This window comes from Saimiri boliviensis, chromosome 6 (genome assembly GCF_048565385.1).
Source record: "Saimiri boliviensis isolate mSaiBol1 chromosome 6, mSaiBol1.pri, whole genome shotgun sequence".
Taxonomy (NCBI): Eukaryota; Metazoa; Chordata; class Mammalia; order Primates; family Cebidae; genus Saimiri; species Saimiri boliviensis.
In genome coordinates, this window is record NC_133454.1 from 90,009,819 (window position 1) to 90,025,772 (window position 15,954).

The 15,954-nt window shown below is 36.6% G+C and overlaps 1 protein-coding gene across 3 annotated transcripts in view; it reads left to right on the plus strand.

The window, feature by feature from the left end:
• Window positions 1-15,954, plus strand: part of NELL1 (neural EGFL like 1) — an 880,670-nt gene that overhangs the window by 7,367 nt on the left and 857,349 nt on the right. For all 3 annotated transcript variants that reach the window (XM_074401240.1, XM_003919918.4, XM_003919919.4), the window contains one exon: window positions 1,453-1,581. In XM_074401240.1, the coding sequence (XP_074257341.1) occupies window positions 1,453-1,581 (129 nt within the window). The remainder of the gene's footprint in view (window positions 1-1,452; window positions 1,582-15,954) is intronic.

Sequence of the window (15,954 nt, forward strand, 5' to 3'; positions counted from 1 at the left end):
GTGCTCTGTATAAGCACTCAGTAATACCTGTTGAAAAAATTTTGAATGAATGCAGAGTGAATGGAAGGAAGACGTCTTTGGGTAAACTGGTTTCACAACTGGCTACATTTGGAAGAGGAAAACTTAAATCTTCAGTTCAGGGGACAAAGGGAAGCCTGATAGAAACTGAGAAGGCAGCTACATACACTTTATCTGCCTTGGTAATAACAGGTTTCAGTTCCAAAGAGGCCTTCCTGACCAACTGTCTGTTGACAGAAGCCTACCAGGTCCTGTTTTCTAACAGGAAAAGAGTAAGGAAAGTGTAGATTTCCTTCTTCAAGGCTGTAGGACTAGGGTTAAGGTGGGAGGACAGGCAAGGTTGTGATAGCTTACGATGTCCCAGTGAACATTCACGCAGTAGGTGCAAGCTCTCCAAATCTTGCCTCAGTGACAGCATGACCATTAGATGAGAGTTGACAGCTGTCGCTGATTAGAACATTTCCAACAGCACAGTCAGAATTGCACTATTGAGATGATAAGTGTAGATAGACACAGCCTTTATGAATGGCTTAAACACAGTCCCTCAGAGTGCTCACTAGCCTTATTAATACTTATAGTTGGAAATCACTTTGCAATCATGAATGAATCATTCCTCAGAGCACCCCCTGGGTGAGAGGCATCTAGGAATCCTCTTAGATGGAAATATATATCCATTATTCTAGGGCTTCTCCTTCCTGGCCAGTCCCTCTGCCACCCTTCTTCAGCAGCGACAGGGTTCCTTTCCATTTTCTTCCTCTTTAGCATAGGCGGTCATGCCTGATTAATTAGGGAACACTTTGTGGAGGTGTTTACTGGTGGTGGTGGTGTCAGATTTTGCTACTGCAGCTGCCTCTGAGGCAGGTGGATCAGGACCAGAATCTTGTATCCACAGTCACCACTTCTGTAAAGCCTGGAAACCCAGTTTCTTTATAACTTACCTGACAGCAAAACCTATCCTGAATTGAACTCATTTCATGGCAAGACTTGATCTAAACTGGTATCAGCCTATTTATAATCTTTATTTATGCCAATTAGAGAAGTATGTTTTTTGCTTCAGGAATACTGTATTTGATTATAGGTGATGAATTAGATTTTGCTAAAAATGTTACCTAGAATATAGTCTATAGGCCATATTACCTTTCTAACATATGGCACCGTCTGAATTCTGAACTATATTTAACCCCAGGGGTTTTGGATAAGAGATTATCAATCTGTAATGGGGAGTGGGGTTGGGGGAAGGAACAAAGAAACTATGGTATTAGCGGGGTAAGAGAGCAAAGATTTGCTTTTCTTTTCTCTCCATAGACAAAGACTCCAAGCACTCATCACTGGCTTCCTTGTATTCCCTGCCACTCCCTGACCCTGTAACCTCTGCTCCATAATGCTACTAGCAGTCTGCATTTTAAGCCCAAACAACTCTTTGTTCCTTTCCAGTGGTGGGCTTTGGGATGGACCCTGACCTTCAGATGGATATCGTCACCGAGCTTGACCTTGTGAACACCACCCTTGGAGTTGCTCAGGTGTCTGGAATGCACAATGCCAGCAAAGCATTTTTATTTCAAGGTAAAGGCACCTCCTTTCTTGCATGGTGGCAGAGGCTGGGGAGGAGGGTCTGTCTGGGGAAGTGCTCATCTGATGTGTGCTTTTCTGGACATTGCCTTTGCTGTTTCTTTTATGTTGCTATCCTGAATGTTTAGATATGCAGGGGGTATTGTTCTGAGGGTAGGAGGGAGGCATTAGAGGTCATGGTGGTGAAATATTTGGTTTGTCAATGAAATATTTACTTGATGATTTTGGTGAGGATTTAAAGTGGAATGAATTTATAAAATACTTGAAAGCCATATTATTGTGACAGGATATTTCTCTAGCTGTTATCTATATCTTTGCCTGTACTTATACCTATACCTTTATTTACATCTTTCATCTAGGGGATAGGCCATAAGGATGGAGGAAAACTTATGGCTGCATTCTCTTTGGGGTAGAGCTTGCTCAGTTCTGCCCATTATAAGCTTGACTACAAATCATTAAATCATTCAGCAAGCATTTATAGAGAGAATATGATGTGGTTCTTAGAAGCATGGTGCTTCTCGCAATTTTGGAGCCTGTGAAGTCCAAGAACAAGGCATCAGCAAATTTGGTACCTAGTCGGGGCTGGTTGTATCTGCCTCCAAGATGATGCCTTGTTACTGTGTCCTGTGGAATGCTGTGTCCCCATATGGTGGAAGGGATAGAAAGGCAGAAGAACTAGCTGGTTTCCTTTCTAAAGACACTAATCCATTTATGAGGGCAAAGACCTCATGATTTAATCACTGCCTAAAGTCCCTACCTCTTAATACTAATGCACTCGGGATTAAGTTTTAATATGAATTTTGGAGGGACACAAATATTTAAATTGTAGCAAAGTGATATGTCAACAGATACTTAAATGGATAGAAAGCCTGGTAGAGGAAGGGGTGGGGTGTCTCAGAGCATTCTGAGCAGAGGAAATGGCATGTATAAAGGTAAGACAAAAACCAACAAAAAGACTTTCACATGGCTGAAGGGTGGTGAATATCTGGAGGGGTAGATGGGGCTAGGTTACATGGGACACTGTTGGAAGAGCTGATATTCTGCAATGTGTGGGTTTGGGTGTACTGATGATTTATGGCTGGTGTCCATTTCAGTAGATGGGATGCCTATCAAAATATTTTTGTAATTCGTTTTAAGTTACCTGTTTTAAGTACAAGGTCAGGCAATGGCTTTGTACTTTGCTCTCAAAGAAGTGGGGTCTTTGTAAAGTTTTAAACAGGGAAATGAACTGATCAGATACCGTAGTACGGTAGCCTGGCTATATCTCTATGAAAATATCTGGCAGGTTATTTTTAACACAGCCTTTTATGATGATAACAAAAAGATTATTTTAGCATGACTCAACCAACATTATGGAATGAGATTTACATATTTACTGTGCAGATAACTTAAGACTTGTTAATGATATATAGGAAATCTACAGACATTATGTAATGATATATAGCAAGACTGTGGACATACTAATTTTCGCTTACTCCTTACTAATGAATTGGTGAAGTATATAAGCTGGGTATGGTTAAAAGACTAGACTGAATCACTTTCTTTTTGCATTGTGCAAGATCTGCTCAGTCACTGTTGAGAGTCCATACCTTTCTTGATCTGAACCAGGCTCCTGACACTTTGTCAACAAAGTTGCTATGAAAACCTCCCTGGTCTGTAAGCTTCAAGAGGGCAGGAGTCCTGCTGAACTAGATACTCCTAGATCCTCAGGGCCAACTATTGTGCATGAAACATAGTAGGTGATTAATAAACATTTTGAATGGAATTAAAATTTCTTCTGTACTCTGTACCTTATAAAAAGTTTAACTGCTTGCTTTAGTTACTACTATTCATTCATTCCACAAGTATAGGTCCCCTGGGTAGGTACTCTACTCTCTAATCTGTGTATTCTCTGTTTTGGCAACTGTCTCTGGGATGTCTGCCAAGCTACAATAACTGAGAAATTTTCAGCTGCTTTGGTGGGAAGAGTAACATCTTTATGGAACTTTAACTGAAAAGGTCTTTCTCTTATATCTCCTGTGATTGTATTGGGCTCACCTAGAAAAATCAGGATAATCCCTCTCATCTCAAGACCAGTAACTTAATCACATCTGCAAATCCCTTCTGTCATTTAAGGTGACATATTCATAGATTCTGTCAATTAGCACCTGGACATTTTTGGGGAGCCACTATTTTGTCTACCAAGAAGTCTGCCCTCTAGATCCCAAAGATTCGTGTCTGTCCCACGTGCAAAATACATTCACCCCATCCCAGTATCTCAAAAAGTCTTAATCCATGATAGCAACAACTCAAAGATTGAAATCTCCCCTAATCTTAGCTGAAAAATTCTACATCTCATTATCTAAGTAATCTAAATAAAATATGGGTGAGACAGTGGGTCTAATCCATTTTTTTGGAAAAGAATTCTCTCTATTGTGGTCCTGTGAAACTAGAAAACAGGTTATCTGCTTCCAAAATACAATGGTGGGACAGGCATAGGATACTGGTTATAGATATTTCTGTTCCAAAGGGAGGAAATGGAAAGAAGAAAGGAGTCATTGGTCCCAGACAGTTGTGAAATTCAGCAGTGCAAACTCCATTGGGAGACCTGACTCTCAGCTTTCCCTCCAACTCAAGGAGATTGCCTGAGTTCTGCCTTCCTGTGCTACAGCCTGGAAACTCCCTCAGAGCAGTAAGCTATGGTAATTACAGGGGCTCATCTCTTTTGTATCCCATCTCTGAAGAATCACTGCCCTTCATTGACTGATGGCTAGTATCTTAAAAACTGTAGTTTCATCAAATATTCACTGTAAATCTAAATTAAAATTAATTAAAATTACTTAAAAATTGAAAATTCATTTCCTCAGCCACACTAGCCATATTTCATGTGTTCAATTGCTTTATGTGTCTAGGGGTTACCATATTGGACAGTACAGATCTGGAGATGCTCAGAAATTTTACTGTTTCACTACACCTCTGTTACTGTAGGCAGGCTTCAAAAATCCTGCCTGTTAAGGTTAATGCCTGATAGCAACTATCAAGCTATTTAAGCTATCTCAAAGTACTTCCATTTACTTATTATAAAGTGGGGGTAATAATAGTACCTACTATATATGGTTGTAGTGAGGATGAAATAATTAATACATATAAAGTGCTCGAACAGTACTTAGTGGTGAGCGCTCATTAAACTTGAGTTTGTACATTTTAAAGTAACAGGGTATAGCTTTGGCTTTTTTCCCCTCATGTGTATCATCTGCCTTATGTGTTTTTGATGTCATATTTTAACCCAGAGGTAGATTAGGCTGTGGAAAAAGCAGAAGATTGAGGAAGGGCAGAAGATTAAAATTAGCATTTTTTGTTTTATTTCATTCTCACTACAATCATATAAAATAGGTACTATTATTGCCTCCTTTTATCAGTGAGTAAATGGAAGTATATTGAGGCAGTATTTAAGGGTGCCAGTGGATACATCTCTTAATGTCTTTAAGCCTCAGTTTCCCTGTCTGGAAATGGGATAAATAAAGAGACTGAAAAGAACTCAATGATCACATATGGGAAAGCACTTTCAAAAGTGCAAAGAGTTAAAAAACCAATTCATTGTTCTTTCTTTCTTTATTTTTATTTCTCCTAATATTTCACCATCTAATGTCCAGCTGTGAATCGTGTGTTCAGAGAATAAAAACCTTCATTTCAATGCTAGCCTATTAATAATATTGGTAAATTTAAATAGAAAACTCACTTAACTGGAAACATTTCTACAGTACCAACTCCAAAGCCTGGTAGGATTTATTTTGGGGCTAGCCAGCTTTTGAGTTATCTTTGTTACTGCTGTCCTTGTAAAGCGCAAAGAATTGAAAAAGTAAGATTTTTTTTTCTTGAAATAAATTTTTTAGGGTGTTAAAAGAAAAACTTTAGACAAATTAAATTTAACAGTATTTAATTGAGCAAAGAATGATTCATGAATCAGGCATCCCCCGGAACCAGAATAGGTTCAGAGAGATTGTCACTGCCGCATGGTTGAAGAGGATTTATGGACGGAAAAAGGAAAGCGATGTACAAAAAAATGGAAGGAAGTGTGATACAGAAACAGCTGAAATTCTTATAGCTTGGCATTTGCCTTGTTTGAACATTTGGCCACTGTGGCTGAAACTCGGTGATCAATATAAGACGACTATCCTGGGTGGTGAAACTCCATCTCTACTAAAAATACAAAAATTTAGCTGGGCGTGGTGGCAGGCGCCTGTAGTCCCAGCTACTCAGGAGGCTGTGGCAGGAGAATTGGTTGAACCCAGGAGGTGGAAGTTGCAGTGAGCCGAGACCATGCCACTGCACTTCAGCCTGGGCAACAGAGTGAGACTCTGTTGAGAACTCTATACAGTTCACTATGTATACAGAAACTTTCAGGTGGAATTTACACGGAGGGAGCTTTAGGCTAAACTTAATTTAACAATTTTCCCCTTTTAGTCCCCTCAAAATTGAGAAGTGACCAAAACTTTAGGCATTGAAGTGACTCTGTCATTGTCTTAAGTATGTTTAGTTGGTCTCAAATATCACTGGGAAATAGTAGAACATGTGAGTATAGAGGCTTCAGTTTTTGTTTGTTTGTTTTGTAGAGGTTGAAGTAGAGGAGTCCTGTTTATGTTGGAATCTCCTGTTTTCAGGAGAGAAAAAAACACCTGGTCTGTTTTGGTATATATCTTTTTTTTTTTTTTTTGAAGTTTTAGTTTTTATTATGCTATGTTTAGTTTGAGTGACTTCATTTTGGTTTGATCTGATCTGGTCTTTTGCAGACTACTATGTGAGTTTCATCTAAGAGAAGGCCTCTCCCATAATTTTGTTTAAACTTTTAGTAAGTTTTTTTCTTATTATTTAGGTTTTATGAGTACATTATGTGTATGTATACACATATGGTATTGAAATATTTTGATGCCGGCATACAATGTGTAATAATGGTCAGGTGTTAATTTAGGCAAGTGTGACCAAAACTTAGGGCTTTAGTGCTATTTATAGTTATTATTTTGAGTTTTTGGTCTCAGTATGTTATTTATAGGTTATGGTGTCTTTATGACTATCCATTTTTGTTTTTTTGAGATTTTGTAGTTTCAGTAGAAGAGAGACTATTTTGACATTTTATGAATGGCTATGTGTAAACATTTAAAATTTTTGAGAGAATGTAGTGTGCCAGGGAGACTATTATTATGAATATTAGGAAGATAATGTTAAGAATATGGAGTATGTTTTTTAGTTAGGGTCTTTATGAACTAAACTAATTTTTGTTTTGTTTTGTTTTGTTTTTGAGACAGAGTCTTGCTCTGTCAACCAGGATGGAGTGCAGTGACACAATCTCTGCTCATTGCAACCTCTGCCTCCCAGGTTCAAACAATTCTCCCACCTCAGCCTCCTGTGTAGCTGGGATTAAAGGTACCCACCATGACACCCAGCTAATTTGTTGTATTTTTAGTAGAGACGGGGTTTCATCATGTTGGCCAGGCTGGTTTTAAACTCCTGACCTCAACTGATCTGCCCACCTTGGCCTCCCAAAGTGCTGGGATTACAGGCATGAGCCACTGTGCCTGGCCTAGTCTAACAAAATAGGTCAAAGAATGAGTTAGGTAGTCTATTTGTTTTAACTAAGTAGTCTGTTTTATTAATCCCTTATAATTGAATCCTTATAATGCTCAATGTATGTTTTAATGTGTAACAAGAATTGTCACTAATTGTATAGATTTTTTTTCTGTTTAGTAGGCATATTAAAATACATTATTTTGTTTAGTATACTTTTAGTAAGAGAATTTATAGAAGTCTGTTGTGTAACCATAGTTTTTGTAGTAGAATTCATTATAGAGGCCATTATGAGAGATAGCTTTTTTATTTTTTAAATTAAAAATTTTGGTTTTGTCTTTGCTTTTAAAAATAATTTCAACTTTTATTTTAGATTCAGAGGGTACATGTGCAGATTTGTTCCTTGGGTATACTGTGTGTTGATGATGTTTGGTGTGTAATTGATCTAGTGAGCATAGTACCTAGTGGTTTTTCAACCCTTACCCATCAATCTCTTCCCCTTCTAGCAGTCCCCAGTGTCTGTAGCTGCCATCTTTATGTTTATGTTTACCCAGTGTTTAACTCCCACTTATAAGTGAGAACATGTAGTATTTGATTTTCTGTTTCTGCATTAATTTGCTTAGGATAATGGCCTCCAGCTGCATCCATGTTGCTGCAAAGAACATGATTTCATTCTCTTTTTATGGCTGTGTGATATTCCATGGTGTGTGTGTGTGTGTGTGTGTAAATATATATATAATATATATTAAATATTTATATAATATATATTATATATAATATATAATATATATTAAATATTTATATTATATATATATAATACACACACACACACACACACACACACACACACACACGTCACATTTTCTTTATCCAGTCCACTATTGTTGGGCACCTAGGTAGATTCCACGTCTTCGCTATTGTGAATAGTGCTGCCACAAACATATGAGTGCATGTGTTTTTTGTTAGAATGATTTATTTGCTTTTGGATATATATACACACATATATATTATATACTCAGTGATGGGATTGCTGAGTCAAACGGTAGTTCTGTTTTCAGTTCTTTGAGAAATTTCCAAACTGCTTTTCACAGTGGCTGCACTAATTTACACTCCCATCAAATGTATAAGTGTTTCCTTTTCTACAACAGATGCAGCCTCATGAACATCTGTTGTATTTTGACTCTTTTGAACATCTGTTGTATTTTGACTCTTTAGTAATAGCCATTCTGACAGGTATGAGATAGTATCTCTTTGTGGTTTGGATTTGTATTTCTCTAATGATTAGTGATATGGAGCATTTTTTCATGTGGTTATTGGCCACTTGTATGTCTTCTTTCTTCTTTTGAAAAGTGTGTGTTCATGTCCTTTGTTCACTTTTATAAGGTTATTTGGTTTTTGCTTGTTCAGTTATTTAAGTTCCTTATAGATTCTGGATCTTAGACCTTTGTTGGATGCATAGTTTGCAAATATTTTCTCTCATTGTGTATGTTATCTGTTTACCCTGTTGATAGTATTTTTTGCTATGCCGAAGCTCTTTAGTTTGATTAGGTCCTACTTGTTAATTTTTATTTTTGTTGTGATTGCTTTTGAGGTATTAGCCATAAATTCTTTGTCAAGGCTGATATCCAGAATGGTATATTCTAGGTTTTCCTCTAGCATTTTTATAGTTTGAAGTTTTACATTTAAATCTTTAACCCATCTTGAGTTAATTTTTGTATATGGTGAAAGACAGGAGTCTATTTTCATTCTTCTGTATATGACTGGTCGGTTATCCCAGCACCATTTATTGAATAGAATCCTTTCCCCATCGCTTATCTTTGTCTGCTTAATAAAGATAAGATGGTTGTAGGTGTGTGGTTTTACTTCTGGATTCTCTATTCTGTTCTATTGGTCTATGTGCTTACTTTTGTACTAGTAACATGCTGTTTACTGTAGGTTGCTGTAGCTTTATAGTATAGTTTGAAGTGGGGTAATATAATGTTTCTGGCTTTGTTCTTCTCCTTAAGATTGCTTTGGTTATGTCAGCTCTTCTTTGGATTCATACACATTTTAGTGTAGGTTTTTTTTTTTTTTTTTTTTTTAATTCTGTGAAAAATGACATTGGTAGTTTTAGAGGAATTGTGTTGAATCCAAAGATTGCTTTGGATTGTATGGTCATTTTTAATGATAGTGATTCTTCTAATCCATGAGCATGGACTGTTTTTTCATTTGTTTGTGTTATCTATAATTTAGCAGTGTTTTATAGTGCTCTTTGTAGAGAGATTTCACCTTTGTTAGATGTATTTCTAGGTATTTTATTTTATTTTTCTGTGTATGTTATAAATGGGACTGTGTTCTTGATTTGGCTCTCAGCTTGAATGTTGTTGTTATATAAAAATGTTACTGATTTTCGTACATTAATTATCTACCCTGAAAGTTTACTGAAGTCGTTGATCAGTTCCAGGAACCTTTTGGCATAGACTTTAGGGTTTTCTAGCTATAGAATCATATCAACAGTGTAAAGGGATAGTTTGAATTTTTCTTCTATTTGGATGCCTTTAATTTATTTCTCTTGCCTGATTGTTCTGGCTAGCACTTCCAGTACTGTGTTGAATAGGAGTGGTGAAAGTAGACATCTTTATCTGTTCCAGTTCTCAAGGGGAATGCTCCCAGAGCTTTTGCCTGTCCAGTATGATGGTGGCTGTGGGTTTGCATAGATGGCTTTTATTATTTTGAGGTATGTTCCTTGGATGCCTAGTTTATTGAGGGTTTTTATCATAAAAGGATGTTGGATTTTATCAAAAGCTTTTTCTGTTCCTGTTTAGATGATCATATGATTTATGTTTTAGTTCTCTTTATGTAGTTAATCACATTTATTGATTTGTATATGTTGATTGCATCCCAGGAATAAAGCCTACTTGATCATGATGAATTAACTTTTTGATGTGCTACTGGATTCTGTTTGCTAGTATTTTATTGAAGAATTTTATATTTATGTTCATTAGGGATATTGGCCTATAGTTTTAGTTTTTCATTGTGCCTTTGTTTTTGATAACAGGGTGATGTTGGCTTCATAGAATGAATTAGGAAGGGGTCCTTTCTCCTTTATTTTTTGGAATAGTTTCAGTGGAATTGATGCCGGCTTTTCTTTACATCTAGTAGAATTTGGCTGTGAATCCATCTGACTTTTTTTTTGGTAGATAGTATTTTTGTTGTTGTTGTTGTTTTTTTTTTTTTTTAAATTACTTATTCAATCTTGGAACTTGATATTGGTTTGCTCAGAGGTTCAATTCCTTCTTGGTTCAATTGTGAGTGTTTCCAGGAACTTACCCATTTCTAGATAGATTTTCTGGTTTGTGTACATAGAGATGTTTATAGTAGTCTGTGAGGAACTTTTGCATTTCTGTGGGATTGGTTGAAATGTCACCTTTGTTGTTTCTGATTGTGCTTATTTGGATATTCTCTCTTTTTTCTTTATTTATCTAGCTAGTACATTATTGATCTTGTTTATCCTTTCAAATACCCAACTTTTGGTTTCATGGATTCTTTGGGTGGACGTTGAGTCTCTATTTCTTTCAGTTGTTCCCTTATTTTAGTTATTTATTTTCTTCTGCTAGCTTTGAGGTTAGTTTTTTCTTGTTTTTCTGGTTCTCCTTGGTGTGATGTTAGATCATTGATGTGAGATCATTCTAACTTTTAGAGGTAGGCCTTTAGTGCTATAAGCCTTCCTCTTAACACTGCTTTTGCTGCAGAGGGGTATATTTAAAATTATTGCCGTATTTATTTTAAACTGTGTCAAATGGGTTGTAATAAATGATGTCTATCTAGAAGACGGAAAGCCTTTGGTAATGTTTTTCATTTTTTAACCTATTATAAGTAATAAGGAGTGGACTGATGTTTTGTTTGTGCCTGATTATGAAGTAATAAAAATACTATTCAAAATTTTTTGGTCCACATTTCAGCATTTATTTCTTATAATCTAACACTGTCACTGTAACTTTAGAAAAATTACATTTAACAAGGTTTAAGTAAGCAAAGAATAATTTGTGAAGTGAACAGCCACCCACCACCCCCACTCCAAACAACCAGAATAAGTCTAGTACTGTCACGTGGTTGGAGAGGATTTACGGACAGAAAAAATAAAGTGATGTACATAAAACCAAAGTGAGGTATGGAAATAGCTGAATTGTTTACAGCTTGGCATTTGCTTTATTTAAACACTGTTTAAACAGTTGGCTGCCTTTGGTTGGCTAAAACTCAGTGATTGGTATAGGAGCACATTACAGTCTGTTTACACATCCAGATAGGTTTCAGTTCACTATGTATAGAAAAACCCCTAGCCCAAACTTGCAGGGGGCAACTCTAGACCAAATTTAGCAACAAATTAGAGATGGTGTGGGGAAAAGAATGAGTGGCTATGAGTCAGCCTGGCAAAGATCTTTAAGCTGAAAACCATCTTAAATACCAGCATTAGATTTTCAAAAATCATTTTGGAATACCTCTGCTTTGCTTTGAGTGGTACTTGGAGGAAGATCTGAGAGTTTGAAACTATACTTCTCCTTGACTGACAGTGTCTTAGTGTTAAGTAGTTGGGAGGATGTGTCATTGATGGTTCATTTGTAAAAGTGAATTAGAATATGCATGAGTGCAAATTCTTTAATATGTTGCTTTTTTTTTTTCCTGCCAAGGAAGTGCTGTCTTTCAGGAGTTCTGCTTCAAAAGAGTTTCTAAAGGAAGAATAGATAGTATCTTTCAAGTAGATTGTTTTATGTGACAAGATAGAACAAAGGCTAATGTAGCTGCTTCCAAGGGAAGATTGAGGAATTCAGTGCCTATTTGCATCCTAGGCTTTGAGCTACCTGTTTTGGAAGACCTTGATGAACAAGGTAAAGATCTCAGCCTCAACTAAGTTACAGCTGAAAATGGCAAATGTGACCTCTGGTACCATAATTCAGAATGAAAGAGAACTGGCTTATAGTCAAATGTGGATAAAGTTCTAAGAACATTAAAGAAAGAAACTTCTTACTGGATAACCTGGGAAAGGGTCCTTGGGGAAGGTGGTACCTCAACAGACCTTAGAAGATGTACAGGAATTAAATGTGTGATTTCTTTTTCATAGGAGCAATGCCCATGTGCAATCATTTTCACAAAACAGTGCTTGAGGCTTCAGCTATATAGCTCTTAATGCTCAGAAAATGAGTAAGATGGAATTACCCAAAGGGTTTGTTTAATGCCAGTCTTCCAAATTTCCTGCCACCCACTGTTGCCCAAGTCTGAATTGTTTTTTCTGTTGATTGGATGAAACTAGTCATTAATTACATCTGGGAGCGTTTACTAGTCAACCTCACTTTGAGTGGAGTGATTTAGTATAACTTTGCATTTAATCAATTAGTAGAGTGATTCAATTCACATATCAGTGTCTCCCAAATACAGGTATTTTTGCTCTTGCCAAATGAAAAGCTCAAGCTAGCTGTGAGAGTGGAGTGAGTTTTGAAATCCCTCTCTGGGGCAAATTGACACCTGCACTGGCTTATTCTGGAAAATCATTAAATGGCTTTGTTAGAGCAAATAAACTCCGTGTTTATTCTCCAGATCTGTACACTTCTACCATCTGCACTAAAATCTATTCTCTCATTCATGCTCCTTCTGCCATCAAATAGTATATTAAGGAAAGCAGAGATGGAGAGATACAATGGAGAATGCAAAATCATAAGAATTCTTTTAGAAACTATTAAGATATATGGGCCAATTTCATACGAGCAAATTAACTTGGGGCAAATTGCTTTATCTCTTGAAATTTGTTGCCTTCAGATATTGAATAATAATGATAATGCTCAAGTTAGAAGATTTTTAAGGATTAATTTAGATAACTTAAATTCATTGTGTGAGAAAAAGACATTTATTTTATATTAAAATTTCTTTCAATAGTTTTTGGAGAACAGGTGGTTTTGGTTACATGGATAAATTATTTAGTGGTGATTTCTGAGATTTTGATGCACCTGTGACCTGGGCAGTGTATACTGCACCCAGTGGGTAGTCTTTTATCCCTCACCTCATTTCTACCCTTCCTTGCAAGTCCCCAAAGTCCATTACATTATTATTTTCCTTTGCATTCTCATAGTGCAGCTCCCACTTATAAGTTATACAATATTTAGTTTTCCATTCCTGAGTTACTTCACTTAGAATAACAGTCTCTAGGCTGGGCGTGGTGGCTTATGCCTATAATCCCAGTACTTTGGGAGGGCAAGGACAGTGGATCACCTGACGTCAGGAGTTTCAGACCAGTCTGGCCAACATGGTGAAACCCCGTCTCTACAAAAATTAACCAGGCATGATGGCACGCACCTATAATCTCAGCTACTCAGGAGGCTGAGGCAGGAGAATTGCTTCAACTCAGGAGGCAGAGGTTGCAGTGAGCGGAGATGACGCCAACATACTCCAGCCTAAGCAACAGAGTGAGACTCCATCTCAAAAAAAAAAAAAAAAAAAAAAAAAAAGAGAACAATCTTCATCTCCATCCACTCTACGTTGCTGTGAATGCCATTATTTCATTCCTGTTTATGTCACATACACACACCATGGAATACTACTCAGACATAAACAGGAATGAAATAATGGCATTCACACACATACTTGTATGTATATATATATATATATACATATATATATATATATACACACACATACACCATGTATATATAGATCACATTTTCTTTATTCACTCATTGGTGGGCATTTAGGCTGGTTCCATATTTTTGCAATTGCTAATTGTGCTGCTATAAACATGCATGTGCAGGTTTCTTTTTTGTATAAGGACTTATTTTCCTCTGGGTAGATAACCAGTAGAGGAATTGCTGGATCAAATGGTAGTTCTACTTTAGTTTTTTAAGGAATCTCCACACTGTTTTTCATAGTGGTTGTACTAGTTTACATTCCCACCAGCAGTGTAAAAGTGTTCCTTTTTCATCACATCCATGCCAACATCTATTACTTTTTAATTTTTAAATTATGGCCATTCTTGCAGGAGTAAGGTGGTATCTCATTGTGGTTTTATTTTGCATTTCCCTGATAATTAGTGATGTTGAACATTTTTTAACATACGTTTGTTGGTCATTTGTGTATCTTTTGAGAATTGTCTATTCATGTCCTTTGCTTGCTTTTTTCTTGTTGATTTATTTGAGTTCCTTGTAGAGTCTGGATATTAGTTCTTTGTCAGATGCATAGTTTGTGAAGATTTTCTTCCACTCTGTGGGTTGTCTACTCTGCTGGTTATTTATTTATTTTTTGCTGCACAGAAGTTTTTTAGTTTAATTAGGTCCCATGTATTTACTTTTTGTTGCATTTGCTTTCGGGTTCTTGGTCATGAAGTTTTTGCCTAAGCAAATGTCTAGAACAGTGGTCCCCAACCTTTTTGCCACCAAGGACCAGTTGCATGGAAGACAACATTTTCACGGACTGGGGTGAGGGCAGGGGATGGTTTTGGAATGAAACTGTTTCACCTCAGATCATCAGGCATTAGATTCTCATAAGGAGCATGAAACCAAGATTCCTTACATGCGCAGTTCACAATAGGATTGGTGCTCCTATGAGAATCTAATGCTGTTGCTGATCTGATAGGAGACAGAACTCAGGTAGGTGGTAATGCTTGCTTCTCCACTGCTCACCTGCTGCTGTGTGACCAGGTTCCTGACAGGGGGTTGAGAACCCCTTGTCTAGAAGAGTTTTTCTGATGCTATTTTGTAGAATTTTTATGATTCACAGTCTTAAAGTCTGATCCATCTTGAGTTGATTTTTGTATAAGGTGACAGATGAGGATCCAGTTTCATTCTTTGACATGTGGCTTGCCAGTTATCCCAGCACCATTTGTTTAATAGGGTGTCCTTTCTTCACTTGATGTTTTTGTTTGTTGAAGATTAGTTGGCTGTAAGTATTGGCTTTAATTTTTGGGTTCTCTATTCTGTTTCATTGGTCTGTATGCTGGGTTCTCTATTCTGTTCTACTGGTCTATGTAAAAAACCTGCTGTTTTGTAAACCATAGCTTTGTAATACAGTTTGAAGTTGCATAATGTGATGCCTCCAAATTTGTTCTTTTTGTTTTAGTCTTGCTTTGGCTGCATAGAGTCTTTCTTGGCTTCATATGAATTTTAGGATTTTTTTTTTCTAGTTCTGTGAGGAATTACGATGGTATTTTGTTAGGATTACATTGAATCTGTAGATAGCTTTTGGCATTATGGTCATTTTCACAATATTGATTCTACCCATGAGTGTGGGATGTGTTTCCACTTGTTTTTGTCATCAGTGATTTCTTTCAATAGTATTTTATAGTTTTCCTCATATAGATCTTTCATGTCCTTGGTTAGGTATATTCCTAAATATTTTATTGTTTTTTGAATAAAAGAGATTGAGTTCTTGATTTGATTGTTGGCTTGGTCATTGTTGGTATATGTCAGTGCTACTGATTTATGTACATTCATTTTGTTTCCTGAAACTTTACTGAATTCATTTATTAGATGTAGCAGTTTTCTAGATGAGTATTTAGGGTTCTCCAGATAGACGATCATATAATTAATGAACAGCAACAGTTTGTCTTTTTCTTTACAGATTTGGATGCCCCTTATTTCTTTCTCTTGTCTTATTGCTCTGGCTAGGACTTCCAGTACTATGTTGCATAGAAGTGGTGAAAGTGAGCATCCTTATCTTATTCCAGATCTCAGGGGAGCAAAGTGTATGGGAAATATGGGACTATGTGAAAAGACCTAATTTATGTTTGATAGGTGTACCTGAATGTCATGAAGAGAATGAATCCAAGCTGGAAAATATTTTTCAAGATATTATTTAGGAAAACTT